General features: G+C 31.2%; 2 protein-coding genes across 3 annotated transcripts in view; both read right to left on the bottom strand.

Annotated features, from left to right (window-relative positions):
* Positions 1-20,685, bottom strand: part of LOC143075173 (uncharacterized) — a 117,885-nt gene extending 97,200 nt beyond the window's left edge. Inside the window, exon 1 of one of the 2 annotated variants that reach the window (XM_076250511.1) lies at positions 20,646-20,685. The gene's annotated coding sequence lies outside the window, so the exon portion shown is untranslated. The remainder of the gene's footprint in view (positions 1-20,645) is intronic. The other variant, XM_076250510.1, reaches the window with a different exon arrangement.
* On the bottom strand, positions 987-15,211 carry LOC143075174 (uncharacterized). The gene is made up of 11 exons (XM_076250512.1): positions 14,559-15,211; positions 12,188-12,295; positions 11,198-11,305; positions 10,490-10,597; positions 9,698-9,805; positions 9,127-9,234; positions 7,599-7,706; positions 6,619-6,726; positions 5,911-6,015; positions 4,629-4,780; positions 987-1,273 (listed from the first exon to the last, which is right to left on the bottom strand). Exons 1-11 carry the CDS (start codon positions 15,010-15,012, stop codon positions 1,109-1,111), a joined length of 1,632 nt encoding a protein of 543 aa, XP_076106627.1. The 5' UTR covers positions 15,013-15,211; the 3' UTR covers positions 987-1,108.
* Positions 20,686-21,055: the final 370 nt, after the last annotated feature.

Raw genomic sequence — 21,055 nt, 5'->3', positions numbered from 1 at the left:
TAAACTTATTCACTATTCTAGTTAAATATTATATTTATACATGTCGCTTTAATACTTAATTACCGACTCTTAAAGGTGTCATAGCTATGATTAAAAATTCCTACCAAATAGAAAAAATATCTACCTCCTTTTACAGATCCCCTAGAGCAAGAGAGAAATTTGATAGTAAATGGGAATTAATTAAAAACTTAGTTCACATTTGAGGAGAGATCTTTCTATTTATGTACTTACTTAAGGCTTTATAATAGTTCATGTAGAATTAATAATATGCTGATGCACATCACAACTGGACAGTGATTTGTGTGCATCTTAAAAGTACTATCTATGTTTATTGCTATTGTTATATATATATATATATATTGATATACTAGTTTTTGTTCGATTGTATTTGAATTATCTCCCCTTGACTTAGGTTGACATTTATTATGTGACTCTGTCCAACATGTTGTCCAATATGTTATCTGTTAATGATCTCTGGTGGCCTCTCATGGTACCTCTCATGTTTTACATCACTGTATAGGCAGTGATGCATGTGGCTATGGGAGAGAGCTGATGCAATCATTAACCTTATCAGCATATTCAGGTATTCTAATCCAGAGTGATAAAGGATGTGTATGATCCAGTAGAAAATTTAGAACAATTAGCATAACTAACTTTTTAATTTTAGACTGTTATTGAAAAATTTAAAATAAAATTTAATATCATTATATGTATTATGAATTAATTATATAATTATGTATCACAATATATACTTGGTGTATTTTCAGATGAAATAAAAATAAATTACAAAAAAACTATATATATTGCCAAGCTACACCTGGGCTACCAACAATGTTGTGTTGTGAAATAATTGTGTCCTGAACCTTGGTAGCAATTCCGAAAGTTTTATCATTGCACATTTTATGTAGTTCTATTGTCCGGAAGTTGCCAGCAATTGTTCTTAAGTGCTACGGTTCTTCAGCTAATAGGAAATAATCAATAATCTCAACATTTAAAGCTTATTGTTTCCACTACAGATATTAATAAAGAAATGGTAAGATCTATGACATTGGTATATCTTAAAGTTTGAAGTGTATTGTATATGCCCTCGAACTTCTATAACATACTATTATGTTAATATTTTGTAAATATTTGCACTAAATCCTTTACGTACAACCGAACTGTCTGTTGTAAAAGTAATGTACATATATCTGCCAGTCGTTATGTGGTTTGATGGTATATTTTTTCCATTATAAGATCCAAGGAGATTGCTGGATGACGCTCCATTGTATACCTTGAAAGAAAAATGCATAAATTATTAATAATTGTTTTTTTTTAATATGAAGAATGACAAATATTATCTGGTTTGTTTGAATTTTCTATTAATATTGAAAACGTTTAGTACGTTTATAGTTTGATGATTTCAACGAAGATAAAACAAATTAATACATTAACCGCATTAACCTAATCGTCTTAGTGAGATCTAAACTCTCGTTGGTACTATCAGATACATCTTTCATAAAACTGTCAGAATATTCTGCCATAGAACTGGTCTACTGTACATGCTGTAGTTCTGTAAAAAAGTTATATTGGTTTAAGAACTGTCCAAAACTTCTCAGGTAGAACTTTTATAATCAATTCTAGGGTAGAACTGTCAAAATGTGTGCTAGGTTAGAATTATCCAAATAATTTCTAGGGGAAAATTGTTCTTAAGCATTCAGAATACGGAGAGTGAGTGAGTCATGCTATGTAGTCTTTAAAACGACACAGTGTAGGTGTATGTTTTTGGTCTTGTATTTCTCAATGTTTATTATGATTGTTTTATCAAAAATACTATTTCAGTTACTTTGCCTTTTTTAAAAGGTAAACCTTTTTTGGCTTAACAATGACCATATCATATTTTTTGTGTTAGTGTGATTATATCCCAATTCCAACTGACATTATAAAATCTTATCTACGTATACATTTCAAGCTTTATTTATATACAAAATATAGGCAAGAGTTCATCATGATAAAAAGCTAAAACAAACAAAATAAAAAAACCCACAAAACAAAACAAACTTATAATTTTGTTATACCTACAAATAAGCAATACTACTTAATTAATAAGATTTAATTTGAGCATTAAATCAATTTAATAAATTGATATTATCGTCTGCTCAACTAGAGTTAACTTTTATTTAATTTTGAAGGACTTGAGAGTATTTCTTTTACCAACAGAATTTCATAATCAGTTTAACCGCTTTTATTTGATACAAAATTGCATGCTTTTCATGATTTCAACTGAAGGAACACAAAAAGAACAGACTGATTCAGACATAAGATAAGTACATATGTTTCATTGATACTTATATATATTTTATACATTTGTATTTTTCGGATGATTTTAATTTCTGTAATTTGTAAAAGAAAGTTATTTCTTGCAAATAGTCCTCTAGCTGATGCAAACGAAGAAGTACTTTAGAAAGAAAATGAGTTAGTGGCCGTGTACCTTATGTAGTCATTTAATTGAATGAGCCGCAATTAGCTGCCTTAGGTGAGGTTAATGAAGTTTTAGATGAACCTCTTATGTTACCTCGCTTTATAAAGTTTACATATTTATAAGCCAAAAGTTTAATGATAACATTTGTACTTTTAAGTAAATTGATTTGCATCGTAACAATTTTAACAGCCAAACAAATAATGAAAACACAATTGGCATTGATGACGATATGATGGTTATTCAAAACATATTGTTAAAAAAAACATGCTATTAATTCTGTTAAAGATTGGACTGATTCTTTTATTGCTTATACACAGGGCTTGAAAGGTATCATGGAAAGACAAAGTGACTTTTCTCGTATATGTTTATAATAAGGAGCGCAGTGGCTGATCACCCTGTTGAAAAATAGTATTTTAATAACCAACAATTTCGTTTGAGGGTATCAAGGAATGATACACAAAAAGGGTAATTCATAAATGTTTTTTATGGTTACGCATTTTAACTACCATTACTCGAAAACAACAACAAGGTATCGTTGGTTATAAATGCTACGATTTTTAATTTAAGTGGTTTTTGAAATTAATGCAATTGCTAACACAGGCATGCATGTATCAAATGTAGTTTTAATCATCCTGGTTTAAGATGTTGTCGATTTATGGACATTGAAGTAAATACTGATCCATCAAGGTTTTTAGAGGAATAACATAGCAACTTTGCTAACCAACTCTGCTTATAGACAAAACCCCAAAGGAGGTTTTAACAAAAGATAATTTACAGTTTTCAGAGCAATATCCAGACCATGTATATATGGAGAGTTGTCTCGTTTGAACTCATACCACATCTTCCTATACCTATACCAGTTTAATATTTCTGCTCAACGAACATCTCCGGTTTATTTAATGAACTCGCGAAGCTTCTGGAATTCTATCCTAATAATGTAAGTGCGGTTGAACTTGTCTGTTAAAAACAAAAACCTACTGAAGTACAAAAAGTAATTGAATAATGAGATAATATTAGGTCAAGTGTCAGGCCCATCAAAACATCAACCGGTTTCAAATCTTCGGTGATCTCCTGTTGGGTTAGTTCCCAAGAAATTGGATAACTCATTTTAATAACCATCCGGATGAAAGTATTCACGATTTGATTGATACTCAGTTCACCAAGGTCACTTAATCATCATTTGACAATGCAGTAAAAATGTTAAACAAATGGGGAATTCAAATAAAAGAAGGTTGGGTATTGCAGTTTGCCTGATTCATTCTGATTAATCTATGACTTTTTTTCTGAATCCGGATTATCCATCAACTCTTCAAATGCTCCTTACGCATTTCGCGTCGTAGGTTTCTATGGGTCCAATATCGAGGCTTGAGTACGGAGGCAGTTATTCGTTGCTGTCAATATTTTTTTCATGGAAAGGGCTTTGTGACGTTTGACGGAAAAAAAGACATTCCTGCCCTCATGTAAACATAATAGATGAAAAACAATTATGATTTGAGTCGAACACAACAAAATGAACATGTTTGGAATGTTAACAAGTGCTAAAAAAACTATCCTTGGCCTAACACATATTTGCATTGGATATATTTAGAATTTTTCAAGATATATTGATACATGTAATTAATAACCATAGTTTACGTAAACTTGACTTAAATTTTGATTGCAATTTTTTTTGCCAGTCAACTATCTAATTTGACAGAAAACTTTCAAATGAAACCAAATCAGTTACTGTTATAATTGCTTTAATCGCATCAATTTGAACAAGCTGAGACGAATGTAAAGAATTTTAATTTGAATCAACAGTTTTCACAGATTATTATCTTTGGACAAAGCAGGCTTGGTTTGTAGGGGCTGATTTTATAGTAATTCAAGTGATCTTTTATGCATCTTCGTCGACCTCATTATAGTTATCAGCTAGTTAAAAATTGTGAAGAAAACCCGGAATAGTATGATTTGGCAATAAATAATTTGATTTCGTAATACCCTTTAAAAGAGATTATTGATAACAAAATTGTGGAGTGACAAACATTTCAAATCATAAATCATCGAATTGATAAATTAATAAAGTATATATATAAAAAAAAAAAAAAAACACTCTCAATGTGATTTGTTTCTGACCTTTAACAGTTTGTAAATTGTATATGAAAAACTTGATTTTTAATCTACCAACCTTTACATAATCACAACAGGCCTCAAGGTCGAAACTGGTAAAACTTATTTCGACTCTGTTTCTACTGCCAGCATCGATAGTCCAAGCTAAGTTAAGATTATCGGCATAGGTAAAAGGAAAGTCAGGAGAAGTAATCGTTTCAGTAAACAACACTACAATTGTATTAAAAAAGAACATTTAATGTTCATATAGAAATGCCCATATATGAGAGTGGAATATTCAATTGTAAGAGAATACTCTATGTGCTTTATTTTTTTTTTAAGATAAGTTAGTTCCAAGGAAGTGTATCGATGCATTTAAAAAGCAATTGATACAAACAAGGAATTTTGCTAGTTATCAAAACTGTAAAACAACCTTTGGCTTAACATGCTTCTATCCACATGCTTTTAAGGGTTTTATTTGCATGTCATTTTACTCATTTTGATTTGTCTAATCTATATTTGATCCTTATAAATTTAAGTTGTGATTTCTATCATTACAAATTTTTTTGAGATCTTCTACCTGTCAATGAACAAATATGTTTGCTAATGTGAATTTTTACCATGATGCATGGTATATACGCTGAAGACTTAACAACAACTGTCAAAATAACGGATACGCAATCAAATTTCATTTTCATAACATAATTACTGTATATTTTGATTAAATTTTTCCATGTATCCCTTTTTTAACAAATACTAAGCGTAGTGTTTGACATACATTCAAGACTTCATCAGGGGTTTTCTTACAATTATACATAGTTTGTGCTAAGCCTATAATATGTGGATGAATCCACTTTTTATTCATACACCCTGTCTTTGTTTAAAAGCTTTTCCTTTGAAGTGTTAACATATATTTTGCTCTGAATTCTTCAAATTTTAAAAAGTACAGCCAAACTGTTAAACAACAAATTAACTATTTTAAGTTCAATTTCATGTTTATCTGAGTACGAAAGAGGAAAATAATATTACAATTTTGATATTGTTTAAAACCCTGCAACGTCATAATTGAATACACGATACCTTTAATGAGTGATAGTATTGATTGTTGTCCAGTAAATAACGACATAACTTAAAATACTTCCTTCATTAAACATTTTTAAAGATCAAAGTACAACTATATTAAAAATTTGTCCTACGAAATTTTCTCATTTATATTCTCCTTGATACATTTACTTTTCAAATTTGATTTGATTTTTGTTTTTAAAAGAAACGAAACATTTATGATGGACACTAATCTTTTATAAATTTGCCACTTGTTTATAATCTACATTCACCACTTTATAACTAGGTTATCAAATTACTTTCACATCGACTACGCTGGAGCCCAGATGGACAACTGCATGCATAACTACTACCCGATACAGAACATGTTCCACATCTACAAGGGTTTGATGTACAGGGTGTCACTGAAAATACCAAAAAATATACGGTGAGTTTTTTCAGAATTAACTGAGCATAATTTTGCGTACTTGTTAATTTTGTTAATTTGTGATGTTCATCTGCATACATAATGGATATTTCAAAATGACACAGAGGTATTCGTTATAAATTGAAAGTCAGTGTCTTGTGGATACACAATTTTTTGTTTACCATTATAGTAAATATGACGTTTCTATTTAGATACCAAAAAGGAGTTTAAATTTGTACACCATAGCTCTTCAAACAACGCAATGATAAAAATAAAAATGACACAACACAAGTTTCATCGATAACGCTGTTAAGTATACGTAAACATCAGGTTTGATAAGTTTCATTCGATTATATGTCATATTTGCATGGTCGATTTTCATTTTTGAGAGGCAAACTATCAATTTCCCACGGTAATGAGTATACAGTATCATGTAGTGCAAGATACAGCTTTATATCTCGATTTACGATAGGTACAATTTCTGTTATTGAATGCTATTGCAATGAACACGATATATGTTTCTGTGACTTTTCGTTTTGTCATGCTACATAACTTGAAACAGACACTTAGAAATAAATGACAAATCTGGTGAAAAGTTTACCTTCACAAAATCTCCCTGAAAACCCAGACTTGCACGTACATCTAAAGTCACGATTCACAATGGAACAAGTTCCCTGGTTCAAACAGATGTCTTCACTGCAAGGTGTAACTGGAACACAAAAAGTTATCCTTACATTATTTGTTTTCATTCTTTTCTATCATTTAGTGCACCTGAGATCACCCCTAGTTTTTGGTGGGGTTCGTGTTACTTATTCTTTAGTTTTCTATGTTGTGTCATGTGAACTATTGTTTGTCTGTTTGTCTTTTTCATTATTAGCAATGGCGTTGTCAGTTTATTTTCAATTTTTGCGTTGGACTGTCACTCTAGTATCTTTCGGTCCTCTTTTAATGAATCAGAAATTGTTTCCTGATGACTTGTGTTCACGTTCAGTTTAGTCGGGATTGTTATCGCTCAATTCTTTGAAGCTTTATGATCTATCATTATTGACTGCAATTAATCTGCATTGAAACTTCAATTGTTTTAACTACAATTAATGCTATCATTATATCGGATATGTTCCTTATGTCGTAACTACAATGCACTTAACTTATCACAACGAATGTGACTTACCAAATTACCGGGTTTGTTATAAACATGAGCAAAATATGCGGGTGCCACATGTGGAGCAGGATTTGCTTACCATTCCGGGGCACATGTGATCCCCCAGTTTTTTGTTGGGTTCGTGTTGCTTAGTCTTTAGTTTTCTATGTTGTGTTTTGTGTACTGTTATATGTCGTTTTGTCTTTGTTTGTTTAGCAATGGCATTGTCAGTTTATTTTCGATATTTTAGTTTGACTGTCCCTCTGGTAACGTCGCCCCTATTTTAAGAGTACTGAAATCATTCCTGAAATGATCTGTCTGAGATATAAATATAACTTGAAAAATAGAAAAAAAATATCTTATTGCTCGTTAAGTGCAAGCAATACCTGTGTATTTTAGACAATTTGAATTTGATGTATAGATCTAAAATAGCCTTGTACCTTCACAACGTGTGCCTGAGTATCCTGGCTGACATGCACATGTATAAGTGCCATCCAAATTGAAACATATTCCTGAGTTAAGACAAGGACTACTTATGCATGGCGTTACTGAAATATACAAAATTCGAAAGATGAAAACAAATGGATTAATTACAGAAAAATACTATATGTAAAGATTATCACTTTGTATAGTTTTAAAATATTAAATTTAAATCCTGGTAGCTATGATGAGTTTATTTGCGGTAGCAGTATATCTAATGGGTTATCTGCGGATCAGATGATTTATCACGGATTGATTGATTGATGCTAAGTTTAAGTCTAGTGCAAAATATTTTAGTCATCATGTTCAATCCAAAATTTTCTACATTTGAAAATGCCTGTACCAAGTCAGGAATATTACTGTTGTTGTCCATTCGTTTAATGTGTTTTATCATTTGATGTTGCCATTTGATTAGGGACTTGAATTTTCATCGGAGTTCAGTATTTGCCGGAAAATCCTTTGGGACAAAAACATGCATAGCTTCCATTAGCATTTAAACATGATCCTGACTTTACACATGGACTACTGCTGCATGGTGTCACTAAAATCATATCAAGAAAATAAAACTTTAGATTAAGTAGATGAAGTTTTCACCTCATAGTTGTCTTATATAAGACATTAGAACAAAATTCTAAAGCAAATGGCAATACGAAAAGATCAAACACATCTAACGAATTTATAATTTAGTAAAGGATTTTTAGTAATTTGTGGTTTCGAATAAGACACAGGCATAGCGAACGAGTCTAGCATGAAATGTTACAATAGAAACATTACCGTCCGTAAAAAAAACCCATTAAGGGAACACAAATTCCAATTTGGCGTAATTGTTTTTGGAGAGTTTCTCGTGTGAAACAGAATTATATAAATCTAGCTGTAATGCTTTATGAATTTTTCATATGCATTATAAAAGGATATAATATATTTCTGTACCTTTTTTCAATTTTGATTTTCTTGCAACCTGTTGATTCTAAGCATGTGTATATCTCATCGTGCATGAAAATATAACAGTAAACATTGACCTAGTGTTTATATAAGTTACGAAAATAGTTTTGGCAACACCGTTTATCGAGGTGTAAAACTCAAACTGATCAATCCTATTCAAATATTTGTAGATAAGTAAGTCATATGAGAATTATTCATTATTCATTGCCTTTATATAGCTACTGTTTCATATTGAAAATATAAGCTGCCAAAGAAATTATTATACTTACCTTGAAACGATTTTTTGTATTGTTCAAATTTGTTTCAAAAAAGAAAGTAAAAATGCGACTCAAACTTGCAAACTATGCAAGTATCAGCATTATGGTAGAATGCATATGTATGGATGATCCGATATTTTTAATTAAGGTACTGTTATTCGAAATTTTAAGAAAATCATGTTCAGTTTATTGAAAAATTTGTTTTGAAATATCTCCAAGCATTGGTATAGATACGACCGTATTTTTCAATTAAATCTGTTCTTTGTCAACTATATTATGGTAAACGAACCTTCACATGATTTGCCAGAATACCCATTTGAACAATTGCAACTGTAGCTGTTTTCTGATATAGAACAACTACCATCATGCAAACAAGGCTGGCTACTACAAGGCGTCACTGTAAGCAACATAATAAAATCAACATCTTTTGTTGCGTATCTATTTCTTTAAAATGTATTCATAGACTTTAACAGTGTTTTCTATTTATCTGGTATATCATACCGGAGAATGTGATTTAGCGTTCTTTTGGATTAATACACAAGAAAACCCTCTTGTGTAACCTATATCACTCTTTTTTTTTAAATGAAAACTGTAAAAATTTGTTGTGTACTCCGTTTGAGTGGTTTGCTACCTAAATTTATGATCGGTGAATTTTTATTATCACTAACTGGTAGACATGCTATTATTAACAAGTCTCATAATTTTAACCGAATTGATCTCGTTGAATTGTTTTATACACAGTGTCCATCATCAAATGATCTTCTATTCAATCTGTTTGAAAACGTTTTAAAACAATTGTTTGCATTTGAAATGGTAGCAACTCTGATGAACAGAAATGTCAACACAACAAACAGAAATACCTTCACATGATGATCCAGAGAAGCCACTTTTACATGTACACTCACAGACTGTTCCTGATACAGTCTTTGTTCCTCCATTTCCACAAGGAAACCCGTCACATGGATCAACTGTAAAATTATTACAAATATCAAATAAACTCATCATAGATATCAGGAATAAAATTTAATGTTTACGCCAGACGCAAAGAGAATCAAATTTCATGCAATATAATGTTCCCACCGTTATAGAATATTATATGAACTGTTTGAATGAAATTCTTCATTTTTTTTTTTTTAAAGTATATATACAGAAACATGAAGTTGCTGATACCAGATTTTTACTTTCCCCTTTCTATTTGAAAGTTTATTTTTCACGACATGCATGGATAGTTGTCTCATTGGCATTCATACCACATCTTTTTATATCCATTTGTTGTATAAATGTAATATCAAGGAAAAAACCCTTTGCCATTGTAAATTGATGCTGTTGTGGTTTGCACTCATTTGAAGGGTATTATTCGACAATAATTTGCAGATACGACTGGTGTTCAGTTGTACTGTACCATATGTATAAGCATGTAAAATAGCCATTTTAACCTGCCTGTCCAATACAAAACCTTTATTATTGTGTTTCATCGTTTCCTGAACAACACTTACGATTTTGTGTTAACTCTGACCATAATTTGATTTACATAGAAATTGCAATATTCTTTGTTTCAGCAATATTACTTATACCGAAACAAATGTTGATAAATTTAGTCTTATATTATTAGTTTAGAAAATTAAGTTATTGTATTGATCAATAATACGTACCTTCACATAATTTGCCAAAGTATCCCAATGAACAAACACACACAAAGCTGCCATTGACATTCAAACATGACCCGGAATTTACACAAGGACTACTGCTGCATGGTGTCTCTAGAGCAAAATTAATTTACTGATATTTTTAAGTAGTTATTTCCAAATTTTTATATAGATTAACTTTATTCATTATTCACATTGATTAGAACATTGCATGGATAAGAATGTGGGAATTCATAACATATCGTAATAATGATACGGTCTCGAAATTACAGATGTAACCTACATGCATACCGATAAAATTTGGCATTTTCTTTGAATTGCCTTTTTTATTGTTGATTTGTTTTCTTCTCTAATTTAAGTATACATCCGATGTATACTCCGTTCAAATATAGTACTACTGACATTAAGTAAATGCAAATCTGACTGAAGATTGTTTATACAGAATAAATGTCACCAACTTATCCTTGATCAGAATACAAATTTCATCTCTAGTTTAGTATATCGCATTGATTTCTGAAAAAAGTCTAAAGCAGTAACATAGATAAAATCATAAAGACTGTCTAAACCAAGTCTTGAGTATGACAGTTTTTTTTTCTTTCATTTAAAGTCTTAAGCTATTGATTATGCCATTGATAAGGGACTTTCCTGTATGTCAACTTTTTGTATTCTTTCCAGTCATGAGTTTCATTTTCATATATATTTCGTTAAAATTACCTTCACATGAGTTGCCAGAATATCCCTTTGAACAGTTGCAGCTATAACTGTCTCCTGATATCGAACAACTACCATCATATAAACAAGGTTGGCTGGTGCATGGTGTTACTGCAAACAATTTCAAAAATAAATGTCAGTCTCCCTTGTTACTTTAGAAGAAACATTTGCATTATTATTCAAAGACTCTATATTGTTCAACATTTCATTTATATGTCATCTTAATGGAGAACACTTCATAAGTATGATTTACTTGTGTCTAATCCATTTTGCTTTAATTCAGCAAATAAAATATGTTTAAAGTAAATCTTATACATTGGTGTATATCGTTGTGCCAATTGATACTAAAGGGGAAAAACAAAATCCCTCTGCCATAAATGAGGACAAATGTAGTATGCTCTTTAATATTGTATTTTATTTTGTCTTCTAACGTTTTTTTTTTAACTTCGTGCGGCACCGATAAGTCTCTGTAAATGAAATGCGCGTCTGACGTAATCCTTTTTTTTTTTATCGATAATGAACAATGAACAAATCGCGTAAGTCGAATGGTATTACCCTATCTTAAAATAAAATGTATTGAGTTATTTGTTTTTCTAAAGTGTGATTTAGGATAAATGTAATGTTATCCAAGTGTATTAATATTCCGGGGTTATCTATCCTGGAGAAGACCCCTCACTTATTCGCAGCCTCGCTTCTTCGAAGAGGTTATCGCTTTACGGAACGATGAATATAATGAATATAATGTATATCATGTTATACTACTTTATGTTAAAATACTATCAATATTCATTTCCTTAATGTGATAAAATGATTACTCTTATAATTATAAAATCTTTGCCCTGTCATCCCGATGAGTATAAAATATATATCCTAGTATCGCTCATCGTTATAAAAAGTGGTTGATAAGTCATACTGGTTGAGAAATGTTTCATGTATAACAGAATTAAAATGGTTGCAATAGTTAGCAAACAAAAAATCCACAGAAAAACATACCTTCACATGATAATCCAGAGAAGCCACTTCTACATGAACACTGACAAGTTGTTCCTAATAAAGTGTTTGTCCCTCCATTTCCACAAGGAAGGCTGTCACACAGATCAACTGTGAAATTGATAATAATAGGTAGCCCAACCCCATATGCAATAACTTTCTAAACACTAATTTCTGTTTTTAATGTGAAGAATTTAAAATAAAAAATAATAAGATTTCATTTTAATGCTGATCAGAACTGTACAAATAGAGATCTTTCAAATATATATGATATCATAACGCGTCTGTCGTAATTATACAATTTTAATCCTGGTATCTATGATGAGTTTATTTATAACTTATATCAAAATAAATTTGTGTATATATTGGTTTCTATGCTATTTCTATTTAATACAATCATAGTAATGTACTTTCACAAAATTTTCCAGAGTATCCCTTAGGACAAAAACAAAGATTCATGTAGATGTCATTTACAGTTAAGCATGATTCCGAATTCACACACATACTACTGTTGCATGTCGTCACTGAAGCAAGGGAAAAAAACTAAACAAAACAATCTAATTGTATCACGTAGTAATTATCCGTTAAATATAGATCCATTTCATTTATAGTAACACTTTTTACAGCTAAATAAATACTAATTGTATTGAAAGATTTAGAATCCAAATAAATATAATATTTATTATTTTTAGATCGATATTGATACAATCTTCCTTTTTGCAATACAACCCGCTCATGAAAAAGACCACATATTCTTTGAAATAGTTTGCATTGTTCAAACTGCTTTAAAACGTCTATTCAAAATTCCTTATTTTACTTCATTTACTTTTCATATATTCATAATTTTATTTTGCTATATTTGTGTATTGTCGTAAATTAATTTTAGGTGTTCGTTGTTATTCTGTTGTTTACATGTCGAAATGTACTATTGTATTATTTACTTATATATTTTCCGTCCTGAGTGTTCTTGAATTTATTTTTACTTAGTTCTGTGAGGTAATGTTGTCATCTTAACGGTATTTTAAAGATTGTCATTTGGGCTAGCAATAAAACCAGGTTCAATCAACCCTTTTTTTCTAAAAAAAATATGTCATATACCAAGTAAGAAATATGGCAGTTGTTATCAAATAGTTAGTTTCTATGATCTTCAGGGCGATCAATTTTGTAAAACAATTTATAATAACAATATGCAATAATAATCTGGACGATTTTATACTTAGGACTGCAATATGGAATTGTGTTGCATTCCTCCAAAATTTGATTTAATTTATTAACAGGTAAAGAACGGAGCTTGGTTGATAGATAATGTATATCGTTGTTTTTAAAAAAAGAAATTAGGTCTTAAATATTTGTATTGTTATTACGAAATTTTCTATGATTGCGATGAACTATTTTAGAAACTATATTTAAAATTATTCTAAAATATGTAAAACACTTTGACTTAAACAACGAGAAGAAAAAAAGTTTCTCGTGATAAAGAGAGAGGCAATAGGCCTGATCCTGGTTTCCCCCATCACATCACCATGAGAACCCTACAAAATTGTGACAAAATCCAGTCCGGAGTTCTTACACAATATATTAAATTTTAAGATAAGTCATATAATTCAATATAAATACTCGGTCAAGCTTTAGCTTTGAGACAGCAAATTTATGGAATTCTCTGCCTAACCATGCACGAAGCCTCTCAACTTTGGCACTATTCAAACATTTTATTTCAACATGGTGTTCTTCAAATAACGGATGTCGTAGCTCATGTAGACACTGACTCTTCTGTCCCACAGCTGAAGTGTTCTGTTTATTGTTTGCTTTTTATCAATTATTTATTTGTGCATTTGTATCTTACCCAGCTATTAAAAATGTGCTGCTTTTTTGTAGCTTGCTTGCTTTGATGTAAATGTATGCATTATGCTTATCTATTGTATAATACATGTGCTTAACTTATATGTGTGCTGTACAATCTGTGAAGTATGCTTTTAATTTATTATTTGTTTTTAAATATTAAGTCGGTGAAGAGCTCTGTAGAGCTCATATTTACTATGTTAATCTGTACATATCATGCCCGACTCTAAATAAATAAAATTAACTAACTTACTTACTTACTTATCAATTTCATACCCATTACAATTGACATGGGGAACTGGCTATAGGAACCCGGCTCTTGTCGCCAGCTAGTTTGACAAACAAATAATAAATTAAAAGCATACTTCACAGATTGTACAGCACACATATAAGTAAAGCACACTGATACTCATTCTTCACATAGTAATAATAGAAATTGTCATGTCTTGTTTAATGATCAGTGTTTGTTTTCTTAGGTTTCAGATAAATATGTAAGACAATCATACTATATTTACAACATGATAAACATACGAACCTGATGTAGATCTACATTCTGTAAGATTTTCCTCACACCGAACCTTTTCCGGTAAACTATGACTCAGTTCTTGTATTGTTTCATTCATTAACGCCAATGAGTGACTGAATGAAATCATAGTTTTCATCAACACAGCTTTTGTTTCATTCAGCTTGTCATTGTTCTCTGTATTAATATCGTTCAACTCTTCCATTTGACATGTCATGTATCTCTTAATGTTTTCAAGTTCATTTTTCCAATATGTTTCTTGATTTTTCAAATCTACAATTTCAATTTCAATATTCATAACTCTCTTAAGTAATTCATGGTAATTGTTTTTCATCACGGTAACTTCCGCTATGAGGTTTTTCACCTTAACTACAGCATTCTCCGAATTTTGAGTAGTAACACCAATCACATATTTGGTGCAGTAGCACGAGACTAAAGATACTATAAGAACTAACTGCATTTCCATTTCAGCCAATTAAACTTGTAAATAAGGATTCTTAAATTCACATTAACGAGATAATTTCTTTCTTTGCAAGTAGAATGTTGCACACAAGACGTTGCATGAGGAAATAATGAGCCTATCATGTACAGAAATATATATTACACTTGATAAGCCAAAACGTTGCAAAAAATCCAATTTTCGTTACCCTCTTAAGATCACAATATAGCTAAGTTGAAATTACATCACAATTATTTAATATTTCCGTGAAACACTTTTACTGAGTCCACTTGATATTATGTTACTACTTAGAGCTTCAAAATTACAAAAAATAAGTAAAAACAGTAAAAAAGTAAAATTAAACAATGCAGAAAAGAATGGAAAACCCGAAATCTTGAGCAAAAACTCTTTCAAAGTTAAAATCTTTAATTAAATGACAGAATTAAAATCTCATAGCTAAGTTGAAATTACATCACAATTATTTTATATTTCCGTGAAACACTTTTACTGAATACATTTTATATTATGTTACTATTTAGAACTTCAAAATTACAATACATAAGTAAAAAAGTAAAATAAAAGTATGCAGAAAAGAATGGAAAACAACTGTAAGACATCGATAACCCCTTTCCTTATTTCTTACATATAAATAGACCATGTATCTGAAAACTGACCTACGCACGAACACTTAATTTGCAGACTGAACCATAAGAAGGGGATCAAGATCAAATGACTGCAATATCGTTGGTCGTAAGACAATAAGTAAAAAGGAAAATACCATGACTGCATAACCTTAAAATGACGACATGTTATTCTCAACAAATACAACTGCACAAATCTGCGCACCATATGTAGTCGACCAATTCCGCATAACACGAAGTGGACCAATTCCGCAACATTGATGAATACAGATTCATAAATTTATGCACATACAATTTGATGAACTTACCCATGCGTGAACAAATCTTAATGGTATATTTAAGTAGTTATTACAAAATGTGTGTACTGCAAAAATGCATATGAAAGATGTAAAATGTCAGACAATAAGCCATTAGTATAGAAAACGTGGTTTGTCAAGCTATTCTGCCGATATGACCAGGGCCCAGTTTCACGAAGCTGTCTTAGGACTAAGACATGTCTTAGGATGGTCTTACGACATATCTTAGTCCTAAATGGGTTTCACAAAGCGGTCCTAAATTAGGACATCTCTTAAAGTTGGTCATAAAGTTAGGACAACGCGAGAGGTGTCTTATGATGGTCTTAGGTAGTTATACGTTTATTTATATGAATTACATTCATTTTTTATATTAATTTTGAAAAAAAATATCTTATTATTTATATCTAATTATCTATTCTCCTGTTCCTGCTTAAAACATATATACATTGACGGATTATCAGGATTTGTCAACAATAAAAGTTCGATGTATTGATATAAAAATTGCACGATTTTATCTCTTAACCTTTTATAACCAATAAAGTCGAAATTGAATTCAACTCACTTGTACCAAAACAATGTCATAATTTTATATTCTTTTTGCTTAATTTTGCATTGACAATTTCATATTTATATTGATGTATTATTTAAAGATAATTTATATATATTTTTTATATTTATTTTGCAAATTATGTCATTATATTAATCAATACCTTAAGAATAATTTATGGTAAGTCATACTACATTTACATGATTTTTTCCCGTAGATCATATTTATATTTGAAAATTTAAAGAACTTGCGACAGGTTTAGGATGTCTTAGCTAAGATGATCCTAAGACAGCTTCTAGACGAGGTCTGAGATATATCCTAGGATAGTCATAAGAGGATCATAAGACATGTCCTAAGATATGTCTTATGACATGTCTTAGGATAGCTTCGTGAAACCGGCCCCAGATTTGCATTGATGTAACAACTTTATAGCGTGATTGGAAATTCTGTTCAATAATGAACATACATTTTTTCCATTCCACAACAACCAAGAAGTTTATTTTGATAAAGTGATGAATTATTTAGGAATATTAATTCTTAACATTCGACTGAAGTCATTTTGACAAAAGGACAAAACACAAAGTACAGATAATAAGGTTCTAAATTGTCTAGCTAATCGAATGTAAGATAGATATGGAGCTAAGATATTTTTAAAAATGTTCCGATATTTAAACAGAATTTTCCTCAACTTATGTTTAAACAATGACAAATTACAAACGTGAGCTATCAATAACCCTCTGTTGAAACACGTTCATTATATAATACAAAAAATGATCTATTTAAACTTTAACGCTGGCTACTTTTTAATTTACGAAGTTGAAAAAGAAACTAAGTGGAGTGACTTGTGTCATACACTTAACCTAATTTACAGACGTTTTTGCATACTTAACTATTTGAAGTACTGTTTTCCATCTTCCTTGTTATATGAAATAGATGGGGGAAACCCTAGCATTTGTTGAATTGCCTGCTAGAATTACGTACAAAATTTATATGTGTGTTTACTATATGGTGTGTTGCGTTATGGAGCTGTTCAACACTTATAAGAAATGTAAGTTTGCGCGTCTAGATTTGGTCATGACTATAGAACAGTTCATTATTTGGTAAAACAACATCAATCGACCGAGAGTGAAATACTCTTCATGGTGTGCCCACCCAAAGATATGATTTTGGAATAATAAAATATTAAATATTTAGATTGCACAAGTCATGTCTTCTCTGACTGTTTATGACGTTAAAATAATAAATCCCTGGGATGTGTGTTAGTTGATTATAGTGTCTGATGCATGATTTTTTTTTATTATTAATTGTTTTTGGCTTTTAACTAGCTGTCAGTAACTGCGAGTACTCCCAAATCGTATTTTCTTGTTAATTCGACCTGTTGATACTATTTATAATGTTTTTTTCTTATTTTATATTAATATGGATCTTGTCTATATACATTATTTGGAATATCTTCTAATTTTCACTTCTTCATACAACATTTGTATGAACTTCAGGATTAATCTCCTTAAATATATACAGGGAAGTTTTAGCTAGCTCTAATTGTATAGTTTTATTGTTGATATTCACCCTAATTTGTATCTAGTGTTAAGTTATTTATTTATATGACAGAACTTTCTTGGTATTCCTAATTATTGGGAGAATTTTATACACATACGTAGTATACCTAAAACGACAAAGTTATTTTCATTTAGCTATAAATTATTAAAACTGTTTTCTTTTTCAAAAGTGATTATTTTCGAAGGGTTTCACACTGATGCCTTGCCATGGCTTTGTTTGGACTTGTTAGAACATCACTACACCAGGTGTCGAAAAACTGTTACATAAACTAAATCCACACAAAGCAAGTGGTCCAGATAACATCAGTGGACGTTTATTAAAAGAACTTAAAGCACAAATAGCACCTATCCTTACCACCATATTTAGAAAATCTCTGGAATCGGGAATAACACCAAAAGACTGGAAACATGCAATTGTTGCACCAGCATTTAAAAAGGGCGAACGATACAAGGCTGAAAATTATAGACCAATTTCACTCACATGTATTTGTTGTAAATTGATGGAACATATTGTGACAAGTAACATTATGAACTATTTAGAGGCAAATAACATACTCTACGACTTCCAACATGGTTTCCGAAAATCGAGATCATGTGAATCACAACTAATTCAATTTATACAAGAACTTCATAACAACAACAGCACAAATATACAAACAGACCTCATTATTATGGATTTTGACAAGGCCTTCGATAAGGTTCAACACAAACGTCTACTGTACAAACTAAAATACTATGGCATTCAAGGGAACACTCTAAAATGGATTCAGGCTTTCTTATCAGACCGTACGCAAACAGTGGTAATAGACGGAATAACATCAAATACAGCACCAGTAACATCAGGGGTCCCCCAAGGAACCGTCATTGGGCCTATACTCTTTTTAATTTACATTAACGATTTTCCAGAATACCTCGAACACAGCAAATTACGACTCTTCGCTGATGATAGTATTATATACCGAGAAATTACATGTCAACAAGACTGCACAAATTTACAAAAAGATCTTAATGCAGCAGCTAAATGGGAGGCTGATTGGCTCATGGCCTTCCATCCAGGAAAATGCACAATCTTAACCATCACACAAAAAAAGAAACCATTTAAACACGATTACATCCTACATAACCATATTTTAGAACCAGTAACATCTGCAAAATATTTCGACGTAACCCTACAGTCTAACTTAAAATGGAACAATCACTACGACAACATCATATCAAATGCAAATAAATCTCTTGGCTTTCTGAGGCGAAACTTAAAAATTTCTAACACCAGTATCAAATCCCGTGCTTACCAATCAATAGTGAGACCAAAACTTGAATATGCCTGTAGTCTATGGGATCCACACACAGCAGAATATAAAAATGAGCTTGAAATGGTACAGAGGCGTGCGGCCCGATATGCATGTATCAATTACCACAACACCAGTAGTGTTACATCCATGTTAAACGAACTACAATGGCCCTCACCCACTGAGCGCCGCCTCAAAACCAGACTTATCATTTTCTACAAGGTCATCCATGGACTCATTGCAATCCCATCACTAGTCCTCATACCATCCGATACTAGAACAAGAAAATTACATACCTAAACATTTCGGCAAATATCCACCTCTAAAGACAGCTACAAATGGTCATTCTTTCCACAAACAATCATCCAATGGAACTTGTTACCACAAGTTGTCGTAGCATGTCAAACCATTGAAACCTATAGAAATCAGTTGACTCCAACTGTTCTCCACAACATAATTTAATTCTATAAATAACAATGTACATACTTTTTAATCACTTGTTGTTTTCTTTCATGTAAATATCACCAAGTATTCCACAAATTTAAAGATAAATTTTTATGCCCCACCTACGATAGTAGAGGGGCATTATGTTTTCTGGTCTGTGCGTCCGTTCGTCCGTCCGTTCGTCCGTCCGTCCGTTCGTCCGTCCGTCCGTTCGTTCGTCCGTCCGTTCGTCCGTCTGTCCCGCTTCAGGTTAAAGTTTTTGGTCAAGGTAGTTTTTGATGAAGTTGAAGTCCAATCAACTTGAAACTTAGTATACATGTGCCCTTTGATAAGATCATTCTAATTTCAATGCCAAATTAGAGAATTTATCCCAATTTCACGGTCCACTAAACATAGGAAATGATAGTGAGAGTGGGGCATCCGTGTACTGTGGACACATTCTTGTTGTTCATATTTTTTAATCATATACTCCGCGCATGCAACAGTTCGTAATCTTCAATCAATGAAGCTGTAACTGTATATCAGAAGAAGAAGAAGAAGAAGAAGAAGAAGAAGAAGAAGAAGAAGAAGAAAAAGAAGAAGAAGAAGAAGAAGATGAAGCTAAAACGTCCCTGTATATATTTAAGGAGATTAATCCTGAAGTTCATACAAATGTTGTATGAAGAAGTGAAAATTAGAAGATATTCCAAATAATGTATATAGACAAGATCCATATTAATATAAAATAACAAAAAAACATTATAAATAGTATCAACAGGTCGAATTAACAAGAAAATACGATTTGAGAGTACTCGCAGTTACTGACAGCTAGTTAAAAGCCAAAAACAATTAATAATTAAATTTAAATTAAATTTGCTAGTAATCAAACATTATGATGAGTATTTTCAGGGGTATTTTCTATTCTCGTTCTCTCACTGAACTGATATTGTTGGAAAAGTCGCGAGAGTTCCGACATATGCACTTCCGAATGTTTAAATTACCTAAAATGGGTAATTATGGTCCCGGCTATGAATTAAGGTCCTGCATAGATATACGATCACAAATCATGAGTTGTAGACTTGTGTTCGTAACGTTACTGAAATACGTATTTATGAGAATAGAAAATACAACAAGAAATGTCTTTTTGTGATTATAATAAACCAACAGAATGAAATACGTGTGTATCTGATAAGTTGAAAAAATAATCATATAGTTGAAGATTATGCCGGTATCATTGCAGATGTCAAGGGTTGTTGTAACTTTATGATTTTGAACTGTGTAAAATAGGTTTAGAGCAAAGTGTCTCTCACAGAGG

This window comes from Mytilus galloprovincialis, chromosome 5, assembly GCF_965363235.1.
Source record: "Mytilus galloprovincialis chromosome 5, xbMytGall1.hap1.1, whole genome shotgun sequence".
In the NCBI taxonomy this organism is placed as follows: Eukaryota; Metazoa; Mollusca; class Bivalvia; order Mytilida; family Mytilidae; genus Mytilus; species Mytilus galloprovincialis.
Note: the sequence above shows the minus strand (reverse complement) of the source record. Positions and strands in the feature narration are given on the sequence as shown.